Here is a 26,997-nt window from a genome sequence, read left to right as displayed (position 1 = left end):
TGAGGTGCCTGTGAGGCAAAGGAGGGAGGGTGGATGACGGCGAGTGTGTTGGAGCCACACACACACACACACGCTTGCATGCAGCCTTACTGAGACAGAAGGAGAGAGAGTCAGACGTGAAGAAGAAGAAGATGCGGAGGGAGAGAGCAGGAAAGAATGTCTACTGAGCGGGTGGCTCGTCCTTGTTCACAAACCGGCCCTCGCTGAGACACCATGGGCTGCATCGGCTCCCGCACCATCAGTAAGACTCTCTTCATTTGATTCCGTGTCTCTATTACAGGTTGAAAGGAGCCGGGGTAGTGGAGTGATAGCCGATGCTCACACACATCCCCCCTCAACGTGTGTGTTTCTATGGAAACATTTTGGTTAAAGGCTGTTTGTCCTCCAAGCTGTGACAGGGATTCGACACGCTGCTTGTGGGATAAAGGTGGTGCTTCTGAATGCCAGTGTGCATGCAATTGATGTCCATGTGCATTGTAAAGCTGTTTACACCAAAGACTAAAGTGATTTTTTTGCTGGTGGTTATTTTAGGGGAGGGACAAAGGTGACCCAGTGCATATACATGAAATAATAGCTTGCTTGTGTGACCATGCTGGGTCACGTACGTCAGAAACAGCAGTTAACAGGTCTGCGCGCGCTGTGTGTGTGTGAGTCCACCGCGCGCTCGCTCGCATGCATGCATCACTTACCTAACTTCACTGTTTCCAGAGGGTCCGCGCAAACACGCTCAGGTACGATGCCGGCTGACGCGCCTCACATGTAGGTCAAATTGTGCAAAGTCAACGGTGCCGGCAGGCACCTGTTCCCGCCAAGCGACGCGGACGCGCGTGAACGCAATCGTGCCGATGACAAATTGCGGGTGTATTTGGCGCCATTAATAACCTGCCGTATTAATGAGACGACAGCACTCTGCTTACCTCAGAGAAAAAGGCACAATCATTTCTCCGTGTTTATGGATTTAGGTATGTCTGTATGCTAATAATAGTCGTTTTACATTAGTGAGGGCGCGCAAACAGAGCAGCCTGTGGTAAATAAACGAACGCTGCTGCTTTGACCTTTGATTGTCATTGAGCTATTACGTCACAGAAACGAAAAGAGTTTGTAGTGCATTAAAGGTATTGTAGCACTATCAAAAGCGTCAGATATTTCCATTTATGCTTTTGATCCTAGTACTTACAGTGCATTCAATCTGTACATTCTTTTTTTAATACTGTATCTATAGGCTATTTCCTGAGCTCGAACCCATGACCTTAGCATTGCTAATGCTATACTCCACCCATTGAGCAACACTATTTGGGACAAATTGGCTTATAAAGGGAAACCCATATATCTATATCCTCCTGAGAGAACTAAATTTAATCAACTCTCGCAGAAACTAATGATTTTACACAGATAAAGGCAAATATGTCAAAGTTATTATAGCTGTAACTGGTTGGATGCCCGATAGGTCCTCTGGGGAGGAGCGTGGATGGCATATTTAGTGTGTTTGGCTATAAATAGAATCTACAGTGGCCGAAAAAAAAGGAGGGAGGGCGAAGGTGCATTCAAATAATATGGGTCAAGTGCCTGATGCTGGTCTGGAATAGCTCACCCTTTGACTTAAAGTGTAGCAAGCAGTTTTTATGTGAGCCGGGTAGATATACACCCTGTTGATATGTTGCACCGGTGCTCTTAATGGCTAAATCCAAGGCCCGGATATTGATTTAGGTTATTCTTGACTCTCAGGCTCACAAAGGGTTTCTTTTGCTAGAAATAAACTAACATTGATCATCACAACAGAGCGTTTACAGATCACTAGCAGTTTAATTACTGCATATTTCATACTTATAAGGTCATGCGTTTCATATTCTTTACATAATTACATGTGCCTGACTGATTTGTGAAATCTTTAAGACTCTAAGGTGCTCTCTAGAAGTTCAAAGGGGACCAATGCTACTGTAACAGAATAGTGTAATTTTAGAGTTTAATTAATCCTTGCAACCGAAACCTTTAAAGGCCACTACTAAAATACTGGATTCTCGAATCTGGTGGCAGATCGTAAAGGGCGAATGCAATGAACTAATCATATTATTAACAAAGAAATACCCTGCTGCAGATGTCATTAACTGGCCATAAACAACACTTTATTGGCTTTCCTCTTTAAGATTGTTATGTTGTCAAGCATGTGAATTCATTTTGTGAGTATGTTTGCTAAAATTATACTTCTCTGTACTTCACTTGACTATAAACACAGATCTTGAGAAATGATGCGTTGATGGAATATATTTCTATTAACTTTTATGCATTCGGGAGACACCTATCCAAAGTGGCTTACAGTGCATTACAAATGACTTTTTGTGTTGCAAACTCAATGAAATATAGATTTCTAATCTATTTCTTCTCTTTCCATTTGTATACTTTTTTTTTTAAAAAATGCTTTTTTCCATTATAATAAATGCCCTGTGTTTTCCTTGAAATATAGTCTGCATGATTGGATAAAAGCATCTGCTAAATAAATGTAAATGCATATGTATAAGTAAATGCATATGCACAAGCACATATAGATACGTGAGCGTGAATTTGTTTGTCACAGTTGTCTATGTGAGATCTTTTTCGTGGGTGTGTTTTCGAGGGCGGCTGTATTTCAGGGCATCAGGTGGATGGATCAGTGTTTGCATTGGGCTACACTATGTGCATGTTTGTTCTGAGTGATTGCGTTACTCAGGGATGCCTCTTTGCATTGATTTAATTTCAAGTCTAAAAGAGGGACACACAAGCTGACATACAGATGGTCTCTGCAACTTTTCTTTCTCTGTCACACACGCACACACATGCACAAACACACACAGACTTAGTTTTTGTGTGTGCGTTAGTTTGCATGTGATTGTATGATCCCTCTTGTGTGGTGACAGACACGGTTCAAGGTGACTGGCTTATGGTGATTGAGAGATTTTAGTCTTGGAGAGGGAGGGGACAGAACAGGAGAGAGAGAGAGAGAAAGAAAGAGAGAGACTGCAAAGAATGAGTCAGACGAGAAGAGGGAACAAGGGAGGGAGTGAAAGAGGGTAATGGAGGCACAGGAATTTCTCAGATGTGAAGTGAATTTGTACCTTGTAGGTCCGCAAGGGGATTGACACTGAGACAGTTTTACATTTTGATGTTATCGTCCTGCTGAAACATCAAGCATATGTTGTGTTTTGGATGCTATCAAGGCATCTTGCCTACCACAGTTCCCAGGTCAACCAGCTTCATCAGACAGACTGCTGGTTGACTATCCAGCTCAGAAGTTTAACAGTTGTGCCTTTTAAGTTTCTTTTTAGATATTAATCATTCTATATCCAGTGACACTAGTTTAGTCATTTAGGCTAATTTTTCTGGTCAGCATACACTCAGCTTCCAACATGGTAAGGAGCTCTTGCAAGAAAGTAGTTAGTTAGTATTAGCAACCAATTTTATAATTTACACTTTGTCGTGATAATACTCAATATATCAGAGAAAAGGTTTCAATTCATAGATTTATTTTTTTAGTTGTCATTTATTTTCTTGATTCTTATTTACCTGTGATATGTTCTGTTCGGTTTTGGATTTCTTTTTTTCAATTGCTATCTCATTTTCACTGTCCCTGCATTTTTTTTATTAGGGTCGCTTTCGTTTTGTGCTTTATTTTACTTTATCCTGATGGTCATTATGTTTGATAAAGTAGCTATGAGTCTGTGCCCTCTCTGTCACTGTTGTTTTTCTGTGACTCTTTGCTAATTCTGTGGCTCTGATCTTTCGGCTGTGCTCTTTCTCTTTATTGTGTGCATTCTTTCTATTACTCTCTACTGTCTTATGCTAGAATCTGTGTTCTCTCTGTGACTCGCACCTCTCTTTCTCTTTGTTACAGTGCTCTCTTTCTTATACTCTGTTCTCTAATGCTTTCTCTCTTTGATTCTGTGCTTCCTTTGTGACTCTGCCCTCTCTTTCTGTGTTTTAGTACTTTCTCTGTGCTTTGCTGTCTCCTCCTCTATAACTTAGCTCTCTTAGTTACTTGTTGCTGCTCTCAATTTATTTCATATTGTTTTATTAGCATGACATATTGCAACTGAACATCTTTCTCTGTCTCTTACTGTCTTCTATCTGTGCTGCCACTATTATCATTTGTTGTTTCTCTCTAACTGTGCTCTTACTGTTGTTCCTTTCTAACTGTGCTCTCACTATGACTCTCTGCTGTTTCTCTCTAGCTGTGCTCTCACTGTGATTCTGTTATTTCTCTCTATATGTGCTCTCACTTTTACTCTCTGTTGTTTCTATCTACCTGTGCTCTCACTGTGACTCTGTTGCTTCTCTCTAACTGTGCTCTCACTGTGACTCTCTGTTGCTTCACTCTAACTGTGCTCTCACTGTGACTTTCTGTTGTTTCCCTCCAACTGTGCTCTCTGTTGCTTCTCTCTAACTGTGCTCTCACTGTGACTCTCTGTTGTTCCTCTCTAACTGTGCTCTCACTGTGACTCTCTGTTGCTTCGCTCTAACTGTGCTATCACTGTGACTCTGCTGTTTCTTTCTAACTGTGCTCTCATTGTGACTCATTTGTTCCTCTCTAACTGTGCTCTTACTGTGACTCTCTGTTGCTTCTCTCTAACTGTGCTCTCACTGTGGCTTTCTGTTGTGTCCCTCCAAGTGTGCTCTCTGTTGCTTTGCTCTAACTGTGCTCTCACTGTGACTCTCTGCTGTTTCTCTCTAACTGTGCTCTCACTGTGACTCTGTTGTTCTCGCTAACTGTGCCTCTCTGCTGTTTTTTTCTACCTGTGATCTCACTGTGACTCTCTACTGTTTTTTTCTACCTGTGCTCTCACTGTGACTCTTCTCTGTGTCATTCTAACTGTGACTATTTGTTGTTTCTCTCCAACTGTGCTCTCTCACTGTGACTCTCTGCTATTTTTTTCTACCTGTGCTCTCATTGTGATGCTCTGCTGTTTTTCTCTAACTGGCTTTCACTGTGACTGACCTCTATGTCTTTCTAACTGTGTTGTCATTGTGACTCTCTGCTGTTTCTCACTAACTGTGCTCTCACTGTGACTCTCTGTTGTTCCTCTCTAACTGTGCTCTCACTGTGACTCTCTGTTGCTTCTCTCTAACTGTGCTCTCACTGTGACTCTCTACTGTTTTTCTCTAACTGCGCTCTCACTGTGACTCTTCTCTGTGTCTTTCTAACTGTGACTCTTTGTTGTTTCTGTCCAACTGTGCTCTCTCTGTGAATCTCTGCTATTTTTCTCTACCTGTGCTCTCACTGTGACGCTCTGCTGTTTTTCTCTAACTGACTCTCACTGTGACTGACCTCTGTGTCTTTCTAACTGTGCTGTCACTGTGACTCTCTGCTGTTTCTCACTAACTGTGCTCTCACTGTGACTCTGTTGTTTCTCTCTAATGTGCTCTCACTGTGCCTCTCTGCTGTTTTTTTCTACCTGTGTTCTCACTGTGACTCTCTACTGTTTTTTTCTAACTGTCTCTCACTGTGACTGACCTCTGTGTCTTTCTAACTGTGCTCTCACTGTGACTCTCTGCCGTCTCTCAATAACTGTGATCTCCTTTTCTGACTTCTTTGATTTGTGTTCTCTCCCTTTTCTACCCTGGTCATTTTAATCTCTTTACCTCTATTTTTCTTTGTTTTACCACATTGTCTCGCGCTCTTTCTTTCATTCATGCATTAATCTCTCTCTGTTATTCTCATCCTGTTTGTCCCCATCTATCCTTTCCTCACCCCTTCTGTCCGTGTGCTTTTGGCTCAGTACTGAAGGTGAGTCAGCCTCTTGGACTTCACTCCTAATCAGTCACTGTGAGCATCACAGTGTGTCAGAGGTCCAGGATGATATTTCTCTGAATTTAAATCTATTTAAATCTCTCCCCCATTCTCTTTCACTTTTTCATTCAAGCACTGTCTTTTGCAATTGAATGATGCCTTAAAGATTGGTGACAGTTCCTAACATTTTAGGACATGAGATCTGTCAAACCAGATTGTCTAATGGTCCAGCTGTTCTTCTATTGGACTCTTGGCAGAAACTTTGCTTTATATCCCTTTATTCCTGTGATGTGAGCAGATACCACCAGACTTGTGCTGGGTGCCTACGAATTGTCCTTTATGTCTTTGGTCTTAACCCCAGCATTGTGCATTTGTCTGTGTCACATGCATATTTGTTTATCTTATCTGACTGGGCTTTTCAAAAATCTCATTCCTCTTCCCTTAGGCTCCAGCTTTCATATTGGTCTGTGTCAGACTCAGATATAAATGTAGATGGGCCAAGTAAACAGCGCGGTGGCCATGTGGCCCTTAGCGACCCTGAAAGTAATGGCTTATCCTTCATTTCTCTGGGGATTTTCTCAGTGTGTTTTCCTGCATGAGTGGAAGTGTTTTTATTTTTCAAACAACACTTAGGCCAAGACTGGGCGATATATACATTTTGTATATACACACAAAGCTTTGCCAGAAATGTGCACTGAGGTCAGACGTAAGTTACCAGCCAGGTTACATCTTGCGCAACTGTATCTTTTAAAACGGGGAGGAAAACCCTGTCTTTGATTTTTTTCATCATATGTTTGTGACATCTCAAATTAAGGCTTTGACTTGCATGTAAATATTTATTCGACTTTTAAGAAAATACAGAGATATTAATCGTATTCATATTCGTCCCCAAATTACCAACATGAATTTTAGTCCGTATGATCCAACCCTAACAGAGGCATTGACAGACAGATATATCCATTCATCCATCTATATATGGAGAGTTTCGTTGCAAAACGAGATAAATCCATTTTTTTACATTTTTGTCAAAACATGTTTATTAAAAAAAATGGATTATGTTATCATGTTATTCTTTTGTTTTTCAGGTGCTACTTAGCTGTATTTTTTAAGTTATGAAGGTTTAAATCAAAACAAACCAACTGCAGTTGCATTGAAATTAATTGGAATGCACAACCAAAAAACGAGATTTCTGAACAATTAAAAAAACGGTGGTTATCTCGTTTTGCAACGAAACTCTTCATATCTCTCCATCCATCCATCTTTCTCTCCATGTATTTATCCATCCATCCATATCAGTGGCGGCCGGTGACTTCTTTTTTTTTCAAGGGCGCTCGATGCGAAGTTCATCACAACATATATGTAACCCGTCATGTGTGTGATTCGTAATTTCAAAATATGTGCATGCTGCAGACGCGTCTAAAGGGTTTACGATAAAAGAGACGCTCGCGTTTGCCAGATACTCGCATAATTTCATGTGTAATCAGAGTTTACTGTTAAGGGAGTGTCTTGCATGTATTTTGTGAACGTGGGCGTCTCTTTTATCATAAACGGTTTTGACGCGTGGGCAGCAGGGACTTATTTTGGCAAAACACGTGATGCACATGGTTCACATGACGCAACAAACACATATTTTGAAAACACAAGCAACACACATGACACTCCGAACACATATTTTGAATTTGTGCCTCTCGGATCAGCTGCCACTGATCCATATATTTATCCATCTATCTACCCATCCATCTTTAGTCTAAATTTTTTCAAACCCATCATGCTAATGCAGTTCTCTACCAGTTGAGCTACAGGATCTGTATCAAATATATCCATCCCTGTCCATCATTCTGTCTGTCCATCCATTTGTTTATCTGTCCAACCATTCATCTACTCACCCATCAATCCATCCATCATTTAGTCCACATTTTTTCAGCCAAACCAGGATGGAACCAATGATCTTTGCTAATGCAATGCTCTAACAGTTGATCTACAGGATCTATCTAGCAAATCTGATCCATCCATCTGTTTATCCCTGTCCATCCGTCCATCCTTCTAGCCATTTATCCATTCATCCATCTATGCATCCATCTAGCCATCTGTCTATTCACCTGTCTGTCAATCCTGTGTCCTTTGTAATTGATTAGAGTAGATTTACCCTAACTCATTTAATCTATCATCCTCCCTTTACCTCTCACTCTCCTTTATTGCTCTCCTCCAGAGCTCAGATGCTCTGCTTCATCTCTCCAGAGTGAGTTAGGTTGATTGAGGAAATGGCCCAAAGGCCCAACGGCTCTTCTGTACTTACAGCGAGGGATAGAGAGAGAGAAAGAGAGAGAGAGGCCAGCAATTAAAAGACATGCTCGCTTACACATGCACGAGACTCAATTAATGCATTCTGAGATCCGAATTAGTCTTGAGTGAACTTCAGATAGAGCGAGTACTGGTACATTCGGTTTTGATGTGATTAACCCCACAATATTATTATTCTATTACACCAGTGGTTCTGGACTGCTGTAAATGAGACCAATGAATCAAGCCTGCGCTCGACTCAATTTCAATGATATTGAGCTGAATTAAATAGAACTAAATGGAATACAATGAGACAGGAAGTAATAGAGCGCATGCACAGACATCGGCTGTGTGGGATGGGATAAACATTTTGTGTGTTTTGGTCCATATGTGTATGTTTTTCTTATTCTTGTCAAACACGTTGTTTGTGCAGCCTCGAGAGTTACAGGGCAAATTTTAGGCACATCACTCAAAATGTTTTCAAAATTGGGTCACGTGTCATTTTTAGTTTGTCATTTTGAATGAGTCATTGCAAACTCTCACAGCATTAACATTTACTGTAGAATCAAAATGAGGGGCAATTGCCCCAAAATAAGTGACAAAAAGTCAAATATTTATGACCCTTTCTGTGAAATCCAGGCTGAAGTCTCATAATTATGAGATAAGGAGCATAAAAGTTTGATTTCACATTGATTTTAATCTGACCTTACTCAGTCAGTATTAAAGATATCAAGGTTATATTTTCACAGAAATGTCTTTACATTATGTAATCACAAAAACATGGGTTTTTACAAACTGGGGCAGCATTATGACCCCATGATAACAAAACATAATGGGCCTCATTTATAAAATGCTGCGTAAAAACATCCTACATTTGATCTTACGATCATTTAACAAAAATGCGTACGTGTGATTCATAAACCGAACGTACGCGCAGAAAACGCGCATACCCCTTTCAAATCTATAAATCGCAAATGAACTTGAACTTGTGCGCAGCCGAGCAGTTTCAGGGGCCTCATTTATAAAGGGTGCGTATGCACAGATTTGATCGTAAAGTGTGCGAACGCAAAAATCCATGGCAAAGTCCATATTTATAAAAATTGTCTTTGACCTGAAAATGTGCTTAGCGCCAAGTCAGGGTCTGAGCAGACGTACGCACTTTTGCTTGTCCAATTGCTGCAGGTTTTTGGAAAATAAACCTTTTTTGCTGTTTGAAATTAGGCTTAAACATTGACAAGAGCTCTTTTATATGTCTGACATTAATTACACATTGTTTAAAGGCGGAGATCTGAAACTGCTCGGCAGCGCACACAAGTTCAAGTTCATTTGCGATTTATAGATTTGAAAGGGGTACGTGCGTTTTCTGCGCGTACGTTCGGTTTAGGAATCACACGTACGCATTTTTGTTAAATGATCGTAAGATCAAACGTAGGATGGTTTTTACGCAGCATTTTATAAATGAGGCCCCAGATCTCCGCCTTTAAACGATGCCTAATTAATGTCATAGACATATAAAAGAGCACTTGTCAATGTTTACACCCAATTATAAACAACAAGAATGGCTTATATTTCAAAAAACCTGCAGCAATCAGACAAGCAAAAGTGCGTACGTCTGCTCAGACCCTGCCGTGGCGCTAAGCACTTTTCCACGTCAAAGACGTTTTTATAAATATGGACTTTGCCGTGAATTTTGCGTACGCACACTTTACGATCAAATCTGTGCATACGCACGCTTTATAAATGAGGCCCAATGTGTTGAGAAATTATTTAAAGAGCAAATTTTTCGTGACCTTTCTTAAACAGAGTTTATATAAAATCCAGCAAATCTTCAAAGCCTTTTCTTGAAATACAAAATTATTTGCATAATTGCGTCACGCAGTGCAATCTCTAAATATTTGATCATTTTTTAGGAGTGATGTGATATAAAAGTGTGATGCAACAAATCTCTTTTCCCACACAGCGCTGGCGGTTTTGGATGGATAATTAATCTAATTTTAGGCCTTTGTGTGAATGTCAGCAGAAAATCTAGTGAAGAGCTGTCAGTTTGACTTAGCTTACGCTGTAAAGATTGTGTAAGCCACATGCCTATTCTTGTATCTCTCACTCACTCTTTTTCTCTCTCTTTTTCTCCTCTTACAGCGGCAGATGCAGTTCCCGTTCGGAAAGATGGGGAGCAGGTGAGTACAATGTCAGAGCTTTGCATATTTAAGATTTGCTTTGCACCACCAATCTTACTTTATATACTATGTTGCTTTGATGGCTTAAGTTTCGATGACTTTAAGCATCACGTCTGAAATGACGTCTTTAGTCAAGATGTTACTTCTGCGACATCTGCATTTCTGTCAAAAGCTGTCCCGTTCATCATTTCTTTGCTTCACCGCTGACATTTCTACCTCATGGCACTTTAATGAAGTCTTTAGCTAACATGAAGTCCCCTGATGGGTTAACTGATGTGTCTTTATACAGCGAGTTAAGACTTCTCTGTGCCTGTTCGTAAGATGCTTCACAGCATGAAACCCAGAGTAATTTAGGCTTGCCTGGATTTACCTCAGCCACTATAATGTCAAAGGCATTGATGATCAGGGGCAGTTTTAGGGTCAGTGGATATTCAGGGCTTTGCCCAGAACTCTACGGTTGCATGTGGATCTTTTAATTAAAGAGCACCAATGGTCTGATTCACGCTTTTACATTTCCTTTGGTGTGTAAGTGTGTATTAGAACATGTTAGGTACAAATCCCAAAGTAAACGATGACACGAGTTATTGTCGCCAACGTAAATCTAATTATAAAGTCCCAATAACAGTCTCACTTTTAGACATAACAATATTTTACTCTAACAACAACAAAAAAATAGGAGATGTTTGTCATCATGCATCTTCTTTATAAGCAGTGGCGGCCGGTGACTTCTTTTTTTGAGGGCGCACGATGCGTAGTTCGTCACAACATGTTTGTAGCCCGTCATGTGTGTGGTTCGTAATTTCAAAATATGTGTTTTGTGCGTCGAGTGATCCTGTGTGCATCACGTGTCTTGTCAAAATAAGTGCCTGCTGCAGATGCGTCTAAAGGTTTATGATGTTAGAGACGCAAACATTATTTAACATGAAAAAGAGTAAAACAAGCTATTTAAAAATATTAGTGATAGTATTGGTTCTGTGTACAAGACTTGCATGGTTCTTGACAGACCATATGAAGATACACTATTTTATATAATTTCTTTTTTTATTCACTTTCTTTATTCATAATTTCATATTTGAAAAAAATTAATCTAACTTTTGCAATTGTAATTACTGTGTATGCATTATGCCACCTTAAAGGTGCAGTGTGTAATTTTTAGAAGGATCTCTTGACCGAAATGCAAAATAATATACAAAACTATATTATCAGGGGTGTATAAAGACCTTTTTATAAAGAATCGTATCCTTTTATTACCTTAGAATGAGACGTTTTTATCTACATACACAGAGGGTCCCCTTATGTGGAAGTCGCCATTTTGTGACACCATGTTTCTACAGAAACCCTTTACGGACAAACTTTTTACTAAGTTGTCTCCGACGACGACATGTTTTTCTGGTGGCGGCTACCGTAGCTTCTCTTTGTGTTTCAAAAGCAAGGGGTGAGCAGTGGACTGAGCCGTTGGTTGCAATACGCAACCTCACCACTAGATGCTGCTAAAATTTACCAGAGGTGGAAAAAGTAATAAAATATTGTACTCAAGTAAAAGTAAAGTTACTTTAATAATATTTTACTTAAGTAAAAGTAAAGTTACTTGTCTAAAAATCTACTCAAGTAAAAGTAAAAAGTAAATCATTTTAACTTTACTCAGAGTAAAAGTTACTTTTTTTTACAGTGGGAAGAGGTGGAGGATTCTAGTATAGTTCAAAAACGACAAGGGGATATAAATCTTAAACTAGTTGTTTTTAATTGTAGGAACAATTAAAGTGCAATAACAAAAAGTTAATAAAATAAAAAGCTTTTTTTTAAAGTAAGAAACATTTATGGAATTGTTTAATGATTTTTACATGTGAGTTATGCACTTTTGAAGGTGGTCAGCAGCTTGTAAATACAATCACTATAGTAAGGTTGTAATTGATGTATTGCTGCAACATACATTATTTTATTAAACTATATATAGTTTAAATGAGCATATAATGAGATGAGTGCCATGTCTATATACATTTGACACGTTTATTATCTTCTTACTTCCCTGACCTGGGTACCTGATGACCTTTATTCTTCTCTCTCTCTCTCTCTCTCTCTCTCTGCAATGTCTAATGACCTGCGCATTCTCGAGGACGTTTTGAAGTTGTGTTTGACTTGACGCGAAGCTGCTAGACCTCGATAATGCGCATGGTATTAAAAACGCGTCGTGCAATTTCGTACTTAAGAGCATGAATCCTACCTTTCATAGAAATGAAACAATTGCTTCGCGTCAGTGGAAAGTGGTCGCTTAAATATGACCAGGGGTTTCTTTCATAAGATTTGAACTGAGGCGGGTCTGCATTAGCGCGCGCCTGTCTCGTCCGTCTCAATGGTTCTTTTTGCGCGTTCCCTCGAGCCCCGCCCATTTACATCCGTTGCGCATCTTTATCACCTTGCTTTTTAAAATATTTTTTTACTCAGTAACGGATATGATTTAAAATGTAGCGAAGTACAATACTTTAAATAAAACATACTTAAGTAAAAGTAAAAGTACAGATTTTAAAAACTACTCAAAAAAGTAAAAATACACAAAAAAACTACTCAATTACAGTAACGTGAGTAAATGTAATTCGTTACTTTCCACCTCTGAAATTTACACACTGCACCTTTAAAGCAGAATTTGAAAGATGTTTACACTGAAATGGACACTCTTTTTTGAAAATATGCTTATTTTCCAGCTCTCCAGAGTTAAATATTTGATTCTTACCGTTTTGGAATCCATTCAGCCGATCTCCGGGTCTGGCGTTACCACTTTTAGCATAGCTTAGCATAATCCATTGAATCTGATTAGACCATTAGCATCGCGCTAACAAATAACCAAAGCGTTTCGATATTTTTTCTATTCAAAACTTGACTCTTCTGTAGTTACATCGCAGACATCCCAACCTGCAAAAAGTCATTTCAGGGAGGTATCCCGAAGCCCCCCCTCAAAAAATAAATAAATAAAGGAGGACAAGGATATGACATTTCAAGATATAAAAGCATAATATTAATTTCTAGAGGCCTATGCAATTATTGGTAACACTTTACTAGGTCTCATTTGTTAACATTAGTTAATGTATTAACTAACATGAACTAACCATGAGCAGTACATTTGTTACTGTATTTGCTAATCTTTGTCAACATTAGTTAGTAAAAATACAGCTGTTCACGGTTTGTTCGTGTTAGTTCACAGTGCATTAACTAATGTTAACAAGATTTGAATATTGTATTAGTAAATGTTTAAATTAACATTAACAAAGATAAAAAATGCTTTATAAGTGCAGTTCATTATTAGTATATGTTAACTAATGTAGTAAACTAATGTTAGCTAATGAACCTTATTGTAAAGTGTTACCCAATTATTTGTTAATTATATTACAATATGTAGATCACTTTTACTATTTATATAAGCTGCTTATAATATTTATATAAACTGTTTTATTTATATTCTATTGCAACTTTAAACAGGTCTAAGGAGTTTGTTGTTTTCATGTAGCCTTGGCAACTAGTAGCCAGCCTGAAAAATATGCACATGATATTAAACTTGTTGAACTCACCTCAATGTCAGTTTGGGAGAAGAGATAAAAGCCCGCCCACACTGACAATTGATTGGTTGATTTACAGGAGCAGGCCAATCAGGATGCTCTCTGTCTTACATGCGCTTAATGAGGCACACTAGCACACACACGCAAGGTCTCCCTCTCTGCCGTGCGCGTGCTACTCTTTGTTGCTCGCTCTAGATTCCGGGAGATTTTAACTAATTTGAGGGCATCAGGACTTGGGATGTCTGACATCGTGTACTAAGACCGACAGAAAATTAAAAGTTGTGATTTTCTAAGCAGATATGTCTAGTAACTATACTCTCATTCTGGCGTAATAGTCAAGGACTTTGCGGCTGTAAAATGGCTGCAGGAGTCGCAATGATATAACGCAGCACCTGAAAATAGTCCTACAAAAGAGTCAAGTTTTAAATAGGAAAAATATCGAAACTCTTTGGTTATTTTTTTAGCGTGTTGCCAACGGTCCAATCAGACCCAATGGACTATGCCAAGCCACGCCAAAAGCGCCAGCGCCAGACCCGGAGATCAGCCGAATGGATTTCAAAATGGTAAAAATCAAATGTTTAACTCTAGGGGAGCTGGAAAATGAGCCTATTTTTTCTACTAAGTAGAGTGTCCCTTTAAATGCCACCTCAGATACAGTGTCCATGTCATCTTTGCAGTATAAATATGACTTGAGATATTTCATGCCACCCCGAAGCATGAAAAACCATTCAGTCAAGAGACCAAATGGTTTAAAGCAGTGTTTCCCAACCCTGGTCCTCGGGCACCCCCTCCCAGAAAGTTTTAGATGTCTCCTTATTTAGCACACCTGATTTAACTCATCAGCTTGTTAGGGACACATGTTTACCATTTTAGAAGGAAGCTGATGAGTCGAATCAGGTGTTTTAAATAAGGAGACATCTAAAACTTTCTGGGAGGGGGTGCCCGAGGACCAGGGTTGGGAAACACTGGTTTAAAGTGTCTAAGACAGATCCTATATTAGAAATCTCAGCAAGGCCACCAGAGATCGACCCCAGAGCCCAGCCATTATCGTTACAGTATTGTCGTACAGCGGGTTTCTCTGCTGGGAAGACATAAACTCATTCGTCATCCCGATTCACCACACGTATTTTCCGTCCTAAGGGCAACAACTCCTGGCTCCCGGCTTTACTCATCCACAGATGAATTTGGCTCAAAAATCTACCACTTTAGATTCTGATAGCTTTCCAAATGACAAATGGTGTGTTTCATTGTTTCATATCTCAGTGCCGGATTAAAGCCAAGCCGAGGGGGATGCCATTTACTTCTGAAGAAAAAACTTTCTGTTAGTTGTTTTCTACTTCTTATAAAAATTAACCATGGTTTTACTACAGTTAAAACCAAAAAGTCCAACCATGGTTTTGCCAATGGTAATCAATATGTCAAAAAAAACATGGCTGATGTATGTAAGGGGCTTGGCTATTTTGTAAGTCACCTCAAAGCTAATCCAGCCAAAAAGACCAGCATATGTTTGAAGGCACACCAGCCCATACATCAAAAACGGTACTATTTGAAGTGTATTGACATTTCATGTACAGAAATTATGTAAAGACAAAGATAAATGGAAACATACAATATCGATTGACCCCAAGAACTGTCCAATCACAATGGCAGTATGTTCATTGTTCATAGTTTCCGAGGGGCGGATATTTGCTCCTTTCTGACACTGACCTCTATTTGACCTTTAATATTGATCCTCCTCTTTATGAACAATGTGCGTCTCTTGCTGTTCGTTCTGCCACCAGTGTTTGTCCCGCCGTACTGGGCACAGTGTAAATGCCATCGATCGCTCGCTGCGAGTATGTTTGGGTTGGCTAGGATTACTTTAGTGCTACTCATCAAAGTCTCCACAATAATTCTTGCTGTAGTTCTCATCCTGTAAATAGATGTCTACCGTAGACACAACAGATTTAGTACCACTTAATTCATGAATATTTTACACTAATGTCTACATTTTACTCTAGCAGCCTGGCTGTATAAGATAAGTGATTATTTGATTGGCTTAGAGTTTAATGTATTTATGATAACCCCGCCCCTAAAAGCACAGTTAGTCAAGTGGCTCTTCTTGGCTAGTTTAAACTTCTGAAAGTTAGGCAGGTGAACCAACATGAAAAGGGAGAATATAAACATATATATTGGTTCATAATTTATTTTACGGCATCTCATATCGTTCCCGTGTTGTTTGTCAGTTTCTTTTTTGTGCCGATTTAGTGTTTCACACTTGGCTAGATGTTCCTTGACTCAAATCATTCATTCCCTTCATTTCTGTCCTCGATATTTTACTGTATCTTTCCCATCTATTCAACTGTTATCCGCTTTGCCTCTAGCATGGACGTGCCGAGTTTTCCTGGGAAGGAATCAATGTAAGTCTGGTATTGACCTTTTCTCCTTCATGCTATAGCTTCTTCTTCTCTTTTAACTGTTTGTTTGTTAGCTTATATGTTATATGTTTATTGATATGAAGATCTGTTTTCTCTAGAACAACACATGCAAGCTTTACATTTATCATTGTGTGTTCCTTTGGAATCGAACCAATGATGATACTCGTGTAATGCTTTACTAATTGAGCTACATGAATAACAACAACATTGAAAGTCATGCACAGTATGTGTTAAAAATACTCAAAATTTACAGCAGGTGGTGAGATTATGACAGGTGTGATGCTGATGATAAATGTCATAAGAGGATGATGATTAAAATGAAATTGTAACAGCCATATGGTAATGATGCCATTTCTATTGAAGGTAAAATAAATGCATGCAGACTTTAACCTATAAATGTTTATATTCATTTATCATTGAAAGTTAATGTAAATCCCGCTGGTAGCTCTTTGTCTGTCATTTTATGTGACAGATTTTGTGAGTTGTAGGTGGCACTGAATGTTCAGAAGTGGTTCACATAGTGACATCTGCGCTCATAGAAAAAAGTCAAAGACTGTAGAGCTTACACGACTGAAAGTGGATCTATTATCTATACTCGTACACGATTACATTTCCATTCAATCCATAGACATTCATTCAATCTGTATTCATGTGTTAAGTTGAGGTGAGTTAATAAATGATTTTCTCTTTCCTCCTTCTGCTTGCCTTTCTTTGCTGCCTGTCCTTCTTTTTCCTCTTGCTGTCTTTCCTTCTTTATTTGCTTCTTTCTTTTCTTCTTTGCTTGTGTTACTTCTTCTTTACTTCTTTCTTTCATTCCTTTATTGCTTATTTCTTTTCTTTCTTTCTTTCTTTCTTTCTTGCCTTTTTTCCTCTCTGCTTCTTTTTCCCTTCCTTCTTTCCATTTTCTTCATTCTTTGCTTCGTTTTTCCCTCATTCTTTCCCTTTTCTTCATTCTTTGCTTCCTTCTTTCATTCATTCATTCCTTCTTTACTTTCTTTCCTCATTCCTTCTTTCTTTTTTCTTTTTTCTTCCTTCTTTCCCTTTTCTTCATTCTTTGCTTCTTTCATTCATTCCTTTTTTCCTTCCTTCCTTTCTGCCTTCTTTCCTTTCTTTCTTTCTTTCTTTCTTTCTTTCTTTCTTTCTTTCTTTCTTTCTTTCTTTCTTTCTATCTTTCTATTCTTTTATTTTTTCCTTCATTCTTTCCCTTTCTTCATTCTTTGCTTATTTAATTTATTCCTTCTTTACTTCCATCCTTTTTACTTCCATCCGTCTTTCCTTCATTTTTTCCTTCCTTACTTCTTTACTTTCTTTTTTTTCTTTCCTTCATTCTTTCCTTTTTCCTTCCTTCTTTCCCTTTTCTTCATTCTTTGCTTCTTTCATTCATTCCTTTTTTCTTCCTTCCATCCATTCTTTCCTTCTTTCTTTTCTTTCTATCCTTATTACCTTTCTTCCTCCCTGTCTTCTTTCCCTCCTTCCTTCCTTCCTTCCTTCCTTTCTTTTTTCAATCTTTTCTTCTTTCCTTGCTTCTTTCCTTCGATCCTTTCTTCTTTCTTTCCTTCCTTCCTTCCTTTCCCTTCATTTTTTCCTTCTTTTTCTTTCTTTCTTTCTTTCTTTCTTTCTTTCTTCATTCCTTCTTTTTTACTTATTTTTCCTTTTCTTCCCTCTTTACTTCCATCCTTCTTTACTTTCCTCCTTCTTTCCTTCCTATTTTCCTTCCTTCCTTCTTTTCTTTCTTTCCTTCCTTCTTTCCCTTTTCTTCATTCTTTGCTTCTTTCATTCATTCTTTTGTTCCTTCCTTCCTTTCTTTCTTTCTGTCTTATTTCCGTTTCATTCACTCTTTACTTTTATCCTTTCATCTTTTACTCATTCTTTCCTTCTTTCTTTTCTTTCTATCCTATACCTTTCTTCCTCCTTTTCTTCCTTCGTTCCTTCCTTTGATCGATCCTTCCCTTCTTCCTTCTTACTTCTTTTCTTCCTTCCTTCTTTTCTTTCTTTATTTCTTTCTTTCTTCATTCCTTCTTTTTTACTTATTTTCTCTTTCCTTCACTCTTTACTTCTATCCTTTCATCTTTCAATAATTATTTCCTTTTTTTCTTTTCTTTCTATTCTTATTACCTTTCTTCCTTCTGTCCTGCCATTCTTCATTATTTCCTTTATTCTACCCCTCCTTCTCCCGTTCCTTTTTCTTTCCTTTCTTCCTTTTTTCCTTCACTACGTCTTTAATTCATTTTTGCTTTCTTTTTCTTTACTTATTTTCTTCATTCTTTTCTGTCTTTTCTTCCTTCTTTAACGTTTTCTTCCATATTTACTTATTTTCTCTTTCCTTCCATCTTTCCTTTTTTCCTTTCTTCTTTTTCCTTTTTCTTTCTTCCATCTTTCATTCTTTCCGTTGTTCTTTTCTTTCTTTCCTTATTTTCTTTATTCCTTCTTTCCTGCCTTCCTTCATTCTTTCCTTTATTCTTCATCTCCTTCTTTCCTTCTTTTTTCTTCCTTCCTTCTTTTCTTTCCTTCTTTCCCCAGTTGTCTATGGAGGACACGACCTCCATTCTGCCTCGCCTGAAGCGAAACTCTAACGCCTATGGGATTGGAGCTCTGGCTAAGTCCTCTCTGACAGGTGTGTCAGGTGTGTGTCTGTCTCGGTAGCTGGTAACCGACCCCATGTTGGCTCCAGTGGAGGAGATGGAGATTGGAGCCAACATGGCTGCCCCTGTGGGTCCCCCTCCCTTCCCAGTTTCACCACCTGCCTTCATTAAATAGTGCATGTCAATGGCCTTTTTGGCCATTGATGAAATTCCCCAGAACCGTGTAATGTAGTGTGTTGTGTGGTTATGTGTAGTCCAGTGCTCATTATTTGTTGGTCAATACTGTGTTGTGCTGTCGTTTTAATAGATTCTCACGGTTACAGCTCATTGTCACAACAGGTTATTGGAAATGTAGGTATATTTGAATTTCTTTAAGTGTTATGTCCTTTATTCTATCTTTTATTATTATCTTGTTTTTACCTAAATGCTTGAAAATGGGGTGAAGTGCCCAGGTGACAGTGTTAGATTGTTTTCTCTGAAACAAATTGAGATGATTTATCAAAGCAGGCAGTCACTTTATTGAATGGGGGTTTTATCATTGTCAAGGTCTTAAAGGGATAGTTCACTAAAACGAAAATGCTGTCATTGTTTGCTCACCCTTATGTTGTGCCAGATCTTTTCTTTCTTTTTGCTATGCAGATTCAATTAATGGGGGCTAAAGCTTTTAAAACCGAAGCAAGCACTGTCTGGTGTGTTTTGAATCATAAATACTTTAGTCAACATTTGCTGCAATCATTCATATGCAGAATTTTCCTTTTTAGTGTTAAAAGAAGAATATCACATGGGTTGGGATGACATGAGGGTGAATTGGTAAACTAGTGTAAACAATATTTTTTTCTGGACATCACACAACTATCAAGAAGATTATATTGGACTACTTTGCTGATTCATTTTAATTTTTCTAGGTCGATTTTAAAATTCAGAGTGTTTCCCCATGTTAAGATTTTAACTAATGCATCCTTCGTTCCAATGAGGTATTTGCATACTAATGGGCCGTTTTGTTTCAAAGAAAGGTTTAGACATTTATTTCCATGCTCTAATTATTCATACAAACATAAAGGCTAATGAATCTAATGTAATTCATTACTCATGTGAATAATGTATTTGAATTACAAAGATGGTCAACCAGTCTGTTCTCCCTCACTGCTCGTAGGACAATCGATCAAGTCAACAGGCCATGACAGACTCTGCTAGCGCCCTCATTCATAATCACTCATTCAGTCTTGGTGGATGGCATTAGTTTAGAATGTGAACTGTCTTTACATGCAAATCACAAGTATTTAAGACGACAACATGTAAGACACAGCTTTGTCCCAAAGGGGGCAAGATAAAAGACACATATCCCATATTGCACTGCCTGGCTGCCTTCATTACGCCCCTTTCTTCTGCTTTAGCCTGAAAGAGCTCCGCATGGAGTCTCTACAGGTAATAACTTGTGTTTCTTTCACCTTAGGGGTAAGCAGATCGATGAAGGATAAAGTGACCAAGCCCACTGCTATGGCTCAGGGTCGTGTGGCACATATGATTGAGTGGCAGAGCTGGGGCAAACCATCAGCAGGGCCGGAAGGGGGAGCGGGTCGTTCCAACCTTAACCGTGAGAGGGAAAGACGGCTTGAAAATGATGCTTATAGTGACTTGAGCGACGGTGAAAAAGAGGCGAGAATGGCAGCAGGTGGGATGACTAAAACAGTAACTTTGCTTAAACTATTTTTTATTTATAGGTATTCGTCCCTCTTGGCCTTTTGCACACTGCATTGTGGTACAGCCTGGAAGCACTGTTTAAAAACATCTGTTTATCTTGGATTTTAAATCTAACACAGTGTTTATTTATAATGTTAGAGGAGAAAACATTGACACTACAGGAACACTAGCCTAGCTACAGGAACATTAGCCGAGCTACAGGAACATTAGCCGAGCTACAGGACCACTAGCCGAGCTGCAGGGGAACTAGCCGAGCAACAGGTACACTCATTGAGCTAGAGGAAGACTTGTCGAGCTACAGGAACACTGGCTGAACTACGAGAACACTAGCTGAACTACAGGAACACTAGCCAAGCAATAGGAACACTACCTGACCTCCAGGAACCTTAGCTGACCTCCAGGAACTCTTGCCGAGCTACAGAAACTGTAGCTTAACTACAGGAACAGTAGCCGAGCTGGAGGAACTCAAGCCAAACTGCAGGAACACTAGCTGAGCTACAGGAACACTAGCCGAGCTGCAGGAACTCCAGCTGAGCTACAGGAACACAATCCGAGCTACAGGAACACTATCCGAGCTATAACAACACTAGCCGAGGTACAGAAAAAATAGCCGAGCTGCAGGGACACTAGCCGAGCTACAGGAACACTAGCCGTGCTACAGGACCACTAGCCGAGCTGCAGGGACACAAGCTGAGCTGCAGGGACACTAACAGAGCTGCAGGGACTCTAGCCAAGCTACAGGGACATTAGCCGAGCTGCAAGGACACTAGCCGAGCTGCAGGGAGACTAGCCATGCTACAGGAACACTAGCCGAACTACAAGAACACTAGCTGACCTACAGGAACCTTGCCTGAACTACAGCAACACTAGCCGAGCTAGAGGAACACTAGTCATGCTACAGGAACACTAGCCGAGCTGCAAGGACAGTAGCCGAGCTGCAGGGACACTAGTCATGCTACAGGAACACTAGCCGAACTACAAAAACACTAGCTGACCTACATAAACACTAGCCGACCTACAGAAACACTAGCCGAGCTATAAGAACACTAGCTGACCTACAGGAACCTTAGCTGAACTACAGGAACACAAGCCGAGCTAGAGGAACACTAGCCGTGCTTCAGGAACACTAGCCAAGATACAGATACACTAGTTACATTTACATTTAGTCATTTAGCAGACGCTTTTATCCAAAGCAACTTACAAATGAGGTAAACAATAAAAGCAATTATAGCAACACAAGAACAGCAATACATAAGTGCACTGTAAATAGTCTCATCAAGTCTAACACAATATACATAGCCATGGGTTATTTTTATTTATTTATTTTGTAAGAATGTATAGATAGAGATCAAGAATAAAAAGAAAAGAAAATATAGTAAGTCTTATATTAGGAATTGCAGGTTTAGTCTTCCTGCAGTTGACCTACAGGAAGACTAGTCGAGCTATAGGAACACAAGCTGACCTCAAGGAACCTTAGCTGAACTACAGGAACAAAATTACCGAGCCAGAGGGACACTAGCCGTGCTTCAGGAACACTAGCAGAGATACAGGTAAACTAGTTGACCTACAGGAAGACTAGTCGAGCTATAGGAACACTAGCCGAACTACTAGAACATTAGCTAAACTACAGGAACACTAGTCGAGCTAGAGCAATGCTTCTCAATTATTTTCTGTCACGGCCCCCCTAGGAAGAGGGAAACATTTTGCGCTCCCCCAACTCTCCGCCGCGACTGTAAATAGTATAATTTACAACAAAGAATAACTTTATTAACATTGTTTTTTAGTCTGTAACAGAAAAGACTTAAAATGCATCAATTTGCCTGAAATAAAAAAATCAATCCTTATTTAAAGTATAATATTTTTTGACCATTTGATACTGAAAAATTAAATATAATCAATAAATAATAATAAAAACACAAGCGGCTTATCAGCGTGATTGGGGTGTAATGTCTTTAAAAATCACTTCCTGAAAAAGTATTTTCCCTGGGGTCTCACGCGCCCCCCCTGGTGTCGCTTTGAGCCCCCCCTGGGGGTCCCGCCCCACTATTTGAGAAGCACTGAGCTAGAGGAACACTAGCCGAGCTACAGGAACCCTAGAGGAGCTGCAGGGACACTAGCCGAGTGGCAGGGGCTCTAGCTAAACTACAGGAACACTAGCTGAGCTACAGGAACACTAGCTATGCTACAGGAAAAACAGCCGAACTACGAGAACACTAGCTGACCTACAGGAACACTAGCCAAGTTATAGGAACACTAGCTGACCTTGAGGAACCTTAGCTGAACTACAGGAACACTAGCCGAGATACAGGTACACTAGTTGACCTACAGGAAGACTAGTCGAGCTACAGGAACACTAGCCAAGTTATAGGAACACTAGCTGACCTTGAGGAACCTTAGCTGAACTACAGGAACACCAGCTGATCTAGAGGAACACTAGCCGAGATACAGGTACACTAGTTGACCTACAGGAAGACTAGTCGAGCTATAGGAACACTAGCTGACCTTAAGGAACCTTAGCTGAACTACAGGAACACTAGCCATGCTTCAGGAACACTAGCTGAGATACAGGTACACTAGTTGACTTACAGGATGACTAGTCGAGCTATAGGAACACTAGCCGAACTACGATAACACTACCTAAACTACAGGAACACTAGCCGAGCTAGGGGAACACTAGCCGTGCTTCAGGAACACTAGCAGAGATACAGGAACGCTAGATGAGCTACAGGGACACTAGACAAGCTACAGGGACACTAGATCAGATACGGCGTAGGAAATTTTAAGCAAATGAATTACAGTGTTCTTCATCAGTCAAAACAGATTTTGTCCAGTTCAGCTCATTTCAATTGTATTTTTCCAGGAGTTTTGCAACAGTTTGCAATATCCGAGGCCACACTGTTTGCCTGGACCTCTATGGATGGAGAAAGTCTCTGTGCAGACTCCAACCAGGGCAGTGTGGCACATCTCAGTGAGGTTAACCAGGAGAGCATCACCAGCAGAGGTGAGTATTACATACTTTTATACAGAATTACTTTTCCTAAACCATTACGAGATGGAAGACATTGCTTTAAGAAATTATAAGAACAAATTGTTTATTTCATTGCCAAATCACAGTTGAGAAATTGGGTAAAATCTGCAAAAGTTTAAATTCACTTTCAATCTAATATAATGATTAAAATATTAAAAACATATTTTTTCCCATGGCTTCTTAAAGCATTCCTTTCCCTCTCTGTGATTATACTATCAGCACAAAATGTCAACACCTAAATATTCAGCTGCCCTAACAACAGGAAGTGTTTAGCCTTCATCTTTTGACAGTAATCTCAAACCACACTTCTGTGTGTTACTGATGTGGGCACTTCCATATTCCTGCGGTTTTGATTTATATTGTTTACCTAGCGTTGACAGATGTGCCTTCCAGTCCATTTGACAGGTCTGGAGCACATAGCCACCACTTTATTTAGTGTGTGTAATGTGTCAGAGACACTACAATGACAGCTGCACGCCCAAAGACAACAAGGAAGAATTGTGGAGTGATGCTTCTCCTGAGGTTGTGTCAGAGATAAGCAGTGGCTTGAGATGAGGTTATATTGTCGTTAAAGCATAACTCCTAAAATGTCTGTTTGAGATTATGACCTGATAATGTCAATATAATGAGGATTTAGTGTGGCGGAGGACTGTTACTATGCGTTCGAGATGCGAGGATTGTAAATGTTATTTGGACTGTAACTTAAGAAGGAACCCTATTGAAAGATTTTGCATACTTTCATTTTGTACTTTCACCTGCATGTAGTTCAATGTCATCTTAACAGTCCACCGAAAATACAAATTTGGTTGTTAATTTCTCATGTGTAAGGGTACTTAAAAATAATGAGAAAGTTTTTCCTTTGATAATATTCACAATTTTACAGTATTTGACTGTTTAACGTTTCGTCTGTTTTACTCTCCATCTATTTTTCAATCTCTGTCCTTCAGACCAGCCATTGCATCATTCGTCTGCAGAAGTGTGGCCTCACACTTACGTCTCCCAAGGCCTTTACTGTCTCTCCTCCTCTGATGCATGGGAGCCAATCAGCAACGAGCCCTCGGGTGTGGCTTCTCCCGCTGCCGGCTCCTATATCATGGCAGGCGGGCCTTCGGGTGAGGGTTACGATGGCTCCGCCCACTATCTGACGTTGCAGCAGCAGAACCAGTTTCAGCAGCTGCAACAATATCAGCAGTACCAGCAGCAACAGCTCCTGCAGTACCAACAGGTGAATGAACACATGGTCAGACAAGCTGTCATGTTTACATACTCAAGTCAGCTATAGTTGTATAAGCAAAATGTACGATTGTAAGTTTACAACAGGACAAAATATTTGAGGCACAATTTTAGGCTTGTTTAGCCTACGTGCTACTTCGTGTAACATGCAAACATTCACAGTTGTTCGTTTTGTCTTTCGAAGTCTGTGGAACATCGACTACACAGCGTCTCCCATTCCTTACAAGCCACGCCCAACAGCACTATTCATAGTTTGGGCCCGCCCACTCACCCAAGACTGGCTGACCTGTGGGCAGCGGCTCAGCTGGAGCCGCATCAAGTGGAAATGATGGGACATATGGGTGTTACCATGGCAGACATGGGAATGGCAGAGGTTTATGGAGAAGAATCCATCACGGAGACTGAATGCATCCCTGAACAGAAAGAGGAAGAAGAAATAAAGGTGTTGTAGTGATGCATAGAGTATCCATATACAGCTGGTCATATAATTAGAATATCATCAAAAAGTTGATTTATTTCACTAATTCCATTTAAAAAGTGAAACTTGTATATTATATTCATTCATTACACACAGACTAGATATATTTCAAATGTTTACTTCTTTTACTTTTGATGATTATAACTGACAACTAAGGAAAATCCCAAATTCAGTATCTTAGAAAATTAGAATATTGTGAAAAGGTTCAATATTTAAGACAACTGGCACCACACTCCAATCAGCTAATTAACTCAAAACATCTACTAAGGCCTTTCAGTGGTCTCTTAGTCAGTTCTGTATGCTACACAATCATGGGGAAGATTGCTGACTTGACAGTTGTCCAAAAGACGACCATTGACACCTTACACAAGGAGGGCAAGACACAAAAGGTCCTTGCAAAAGTGGCTGGCTGTTCACAGAGCTTTGTGTCCAAGCACATTAATAGAGAGGCGAAGGGAAGGAAAAGATGTGGTCGAAAAAAGTGTACAAGCAATAGGGATAATCGCACCCTGGAGAGGATTGTGAAACAAAACCCATTCAAAAATGTGGGGGAGATTCACAAAGAGTTGACTGCAGCTGGAGTCAGTGCTTCAAGAACCCCTACGCACAGACGTATGCAAGACATGGGTTTCAGCTGTCGCATTTCTTTGTGTCAAGCCTTTTTTGAACATCAGACAGCGTCAGAAGCGTCTTGCCTTAAAAAAAGGACTGCTGCTGAGTGGTCCAACACCTGAGAAGTGCCACAGACTGATTGACTCCATGACGCATTGCTGCAGTAATTCAGGCAACAACTAAGTATTGAATCTGTACATGCTCATACTTTTCATGTTCATTCTTATCAGTTGGCCCAGATTTCTAAAAATCTTTTTTTGTATTGGTTTTAAGTAATATTCTAATTTTCTGAGATGCTGAATTTGGGATTTTCCTTGGTTGTCAGTTGTAGTCATCGAGATTAAAGAGGTAAACATTTGAAATATACCGGTCTGTGTGTAATGAATTAATAAAATATACAAGTTTCACTTTTTGAAAGGAATTGGTGAAGTAAATCAACTTTTTGATAAAATATTCTAATTATATGACAAACACATGTATAAGGACCACAATATCAGTAGTCTGAGAGTTGGACTAGTAGGAAAATAATTTGAGGTGTTCGAATGCAAAACCCTCTTAGTGCGTCTGACATGCTTTCTTGTTCATGAGCATTGGTTATCTTTCTCTTATGTTTAGGTTCAGTCATTTTACTTTGATGGTAAAAATTTTATTTGTCTTTGGCTGCAAAACCCTCTAAGTGCACGCACAATTTGTTTGCAAAAACCTCCTCAAAAAATCCACATCTTTCTAAAGTACAAAGTGTTATAGTAAAGAGTATTGCAAAATCACTAAAGATGCAACTAGAAACATTGCAAATGATGAATGTCAGAACTGAACCACACCTTAGGGGGCGCTATGATTCATGTCACTGCCACATTTGGGTTGTATTCCGACAAGGGACACAAGTTTGAATGTGATCCACGGTGAATCATTTGTTAACCACCTCAACATGAGTAGTATCACTAGTATAATGCTATATAACGTTTATGTTGGAAAGTTAGAAATTAGTTTATAGTTACATTTTTAACCCCCTGCTTGAAACTATTACAATAAACCTGTTAAAGGGACAGTAAGTAGGATTTTAAGTGTTTTATTAATCAAAATCAATGTCTTTATTCATAAATATGGCCTCGTTGGTGTCAAATGACCTGACTTTTCTTTGTAAGCTTAGAATTTATTTTATTTACTTACATTGAACGGGTAA

General features: G+C 39.4%; 1 protein-coding gene across 5 annotated transcripts in view; it reads left to right on the top strand.

The window, feature by feature from the left end:
* The window catches only part of fam131ba (family with sequence similarity 131 member Ba), a 29,699-nt gene continuing 2,702 nt past the window's right edge, over positions 1-26,997 (top strand). Inside the window, exons 1-8 of one of the 5 annotated variants that reach the window (XM_055220687.2) lie at positions 1-241; positions 10,178-10,215; positions 16,127-16,162; positions 18,701-18,794; positions 20,216-20,434; positions 23,324-23,464; positions 24,439-24,716; positions 24,909-25,166. In XM_055220687.2, coding sequence (XP_055076662.1) covers positions 214-241; positions 10,178-10,215; positions 16,127-16,162; positions 18,701-18,794; positions 20,216-20,434; positions 23,324-23,464; positions 24,439-24,716; positions 24,909-25,166 — 1,092 coding nt within the window. In that variant the 5' untranslated portion in view covers positions 1-213. Of the gene's footprint in view, positions 242-10,177; positions 10,216-16,126; positions 16,163-18,700; positions 18,804-20,215; positions 20,435-23,323; positions 23,465-24,438; positions 24,717-24,908; positions 25,167-26,997 lie in introns of all 5 variants that reach the window. The other 4 variants (XM_055220686.2, XM_055220690.2, XM_055220689.2 and 1 more) reach the window with 4 other exon arrangements.

The sequence above is a fragment of the Misgurnus anguillicaudatus genome, chromosome 20 (assembly GCF_027580225.2).
Source record: "Misgurnus anguillicaudatus chromosome 20, ASM2758022v2, whole genome shotgun sequence".
Taxonomy (NCBI): Eukaryota; Metazoa; Chordata; class Actinopteri; order Cypriniformes; family Cobitidae; genus Misgurnus; species Misgurnus anguillicaudatus.
The sequence above is the reverse complement of the archived record's forward strand: the minus strand, read 5'-3'. Positions and strand labels throughout refer to the sequence as shown.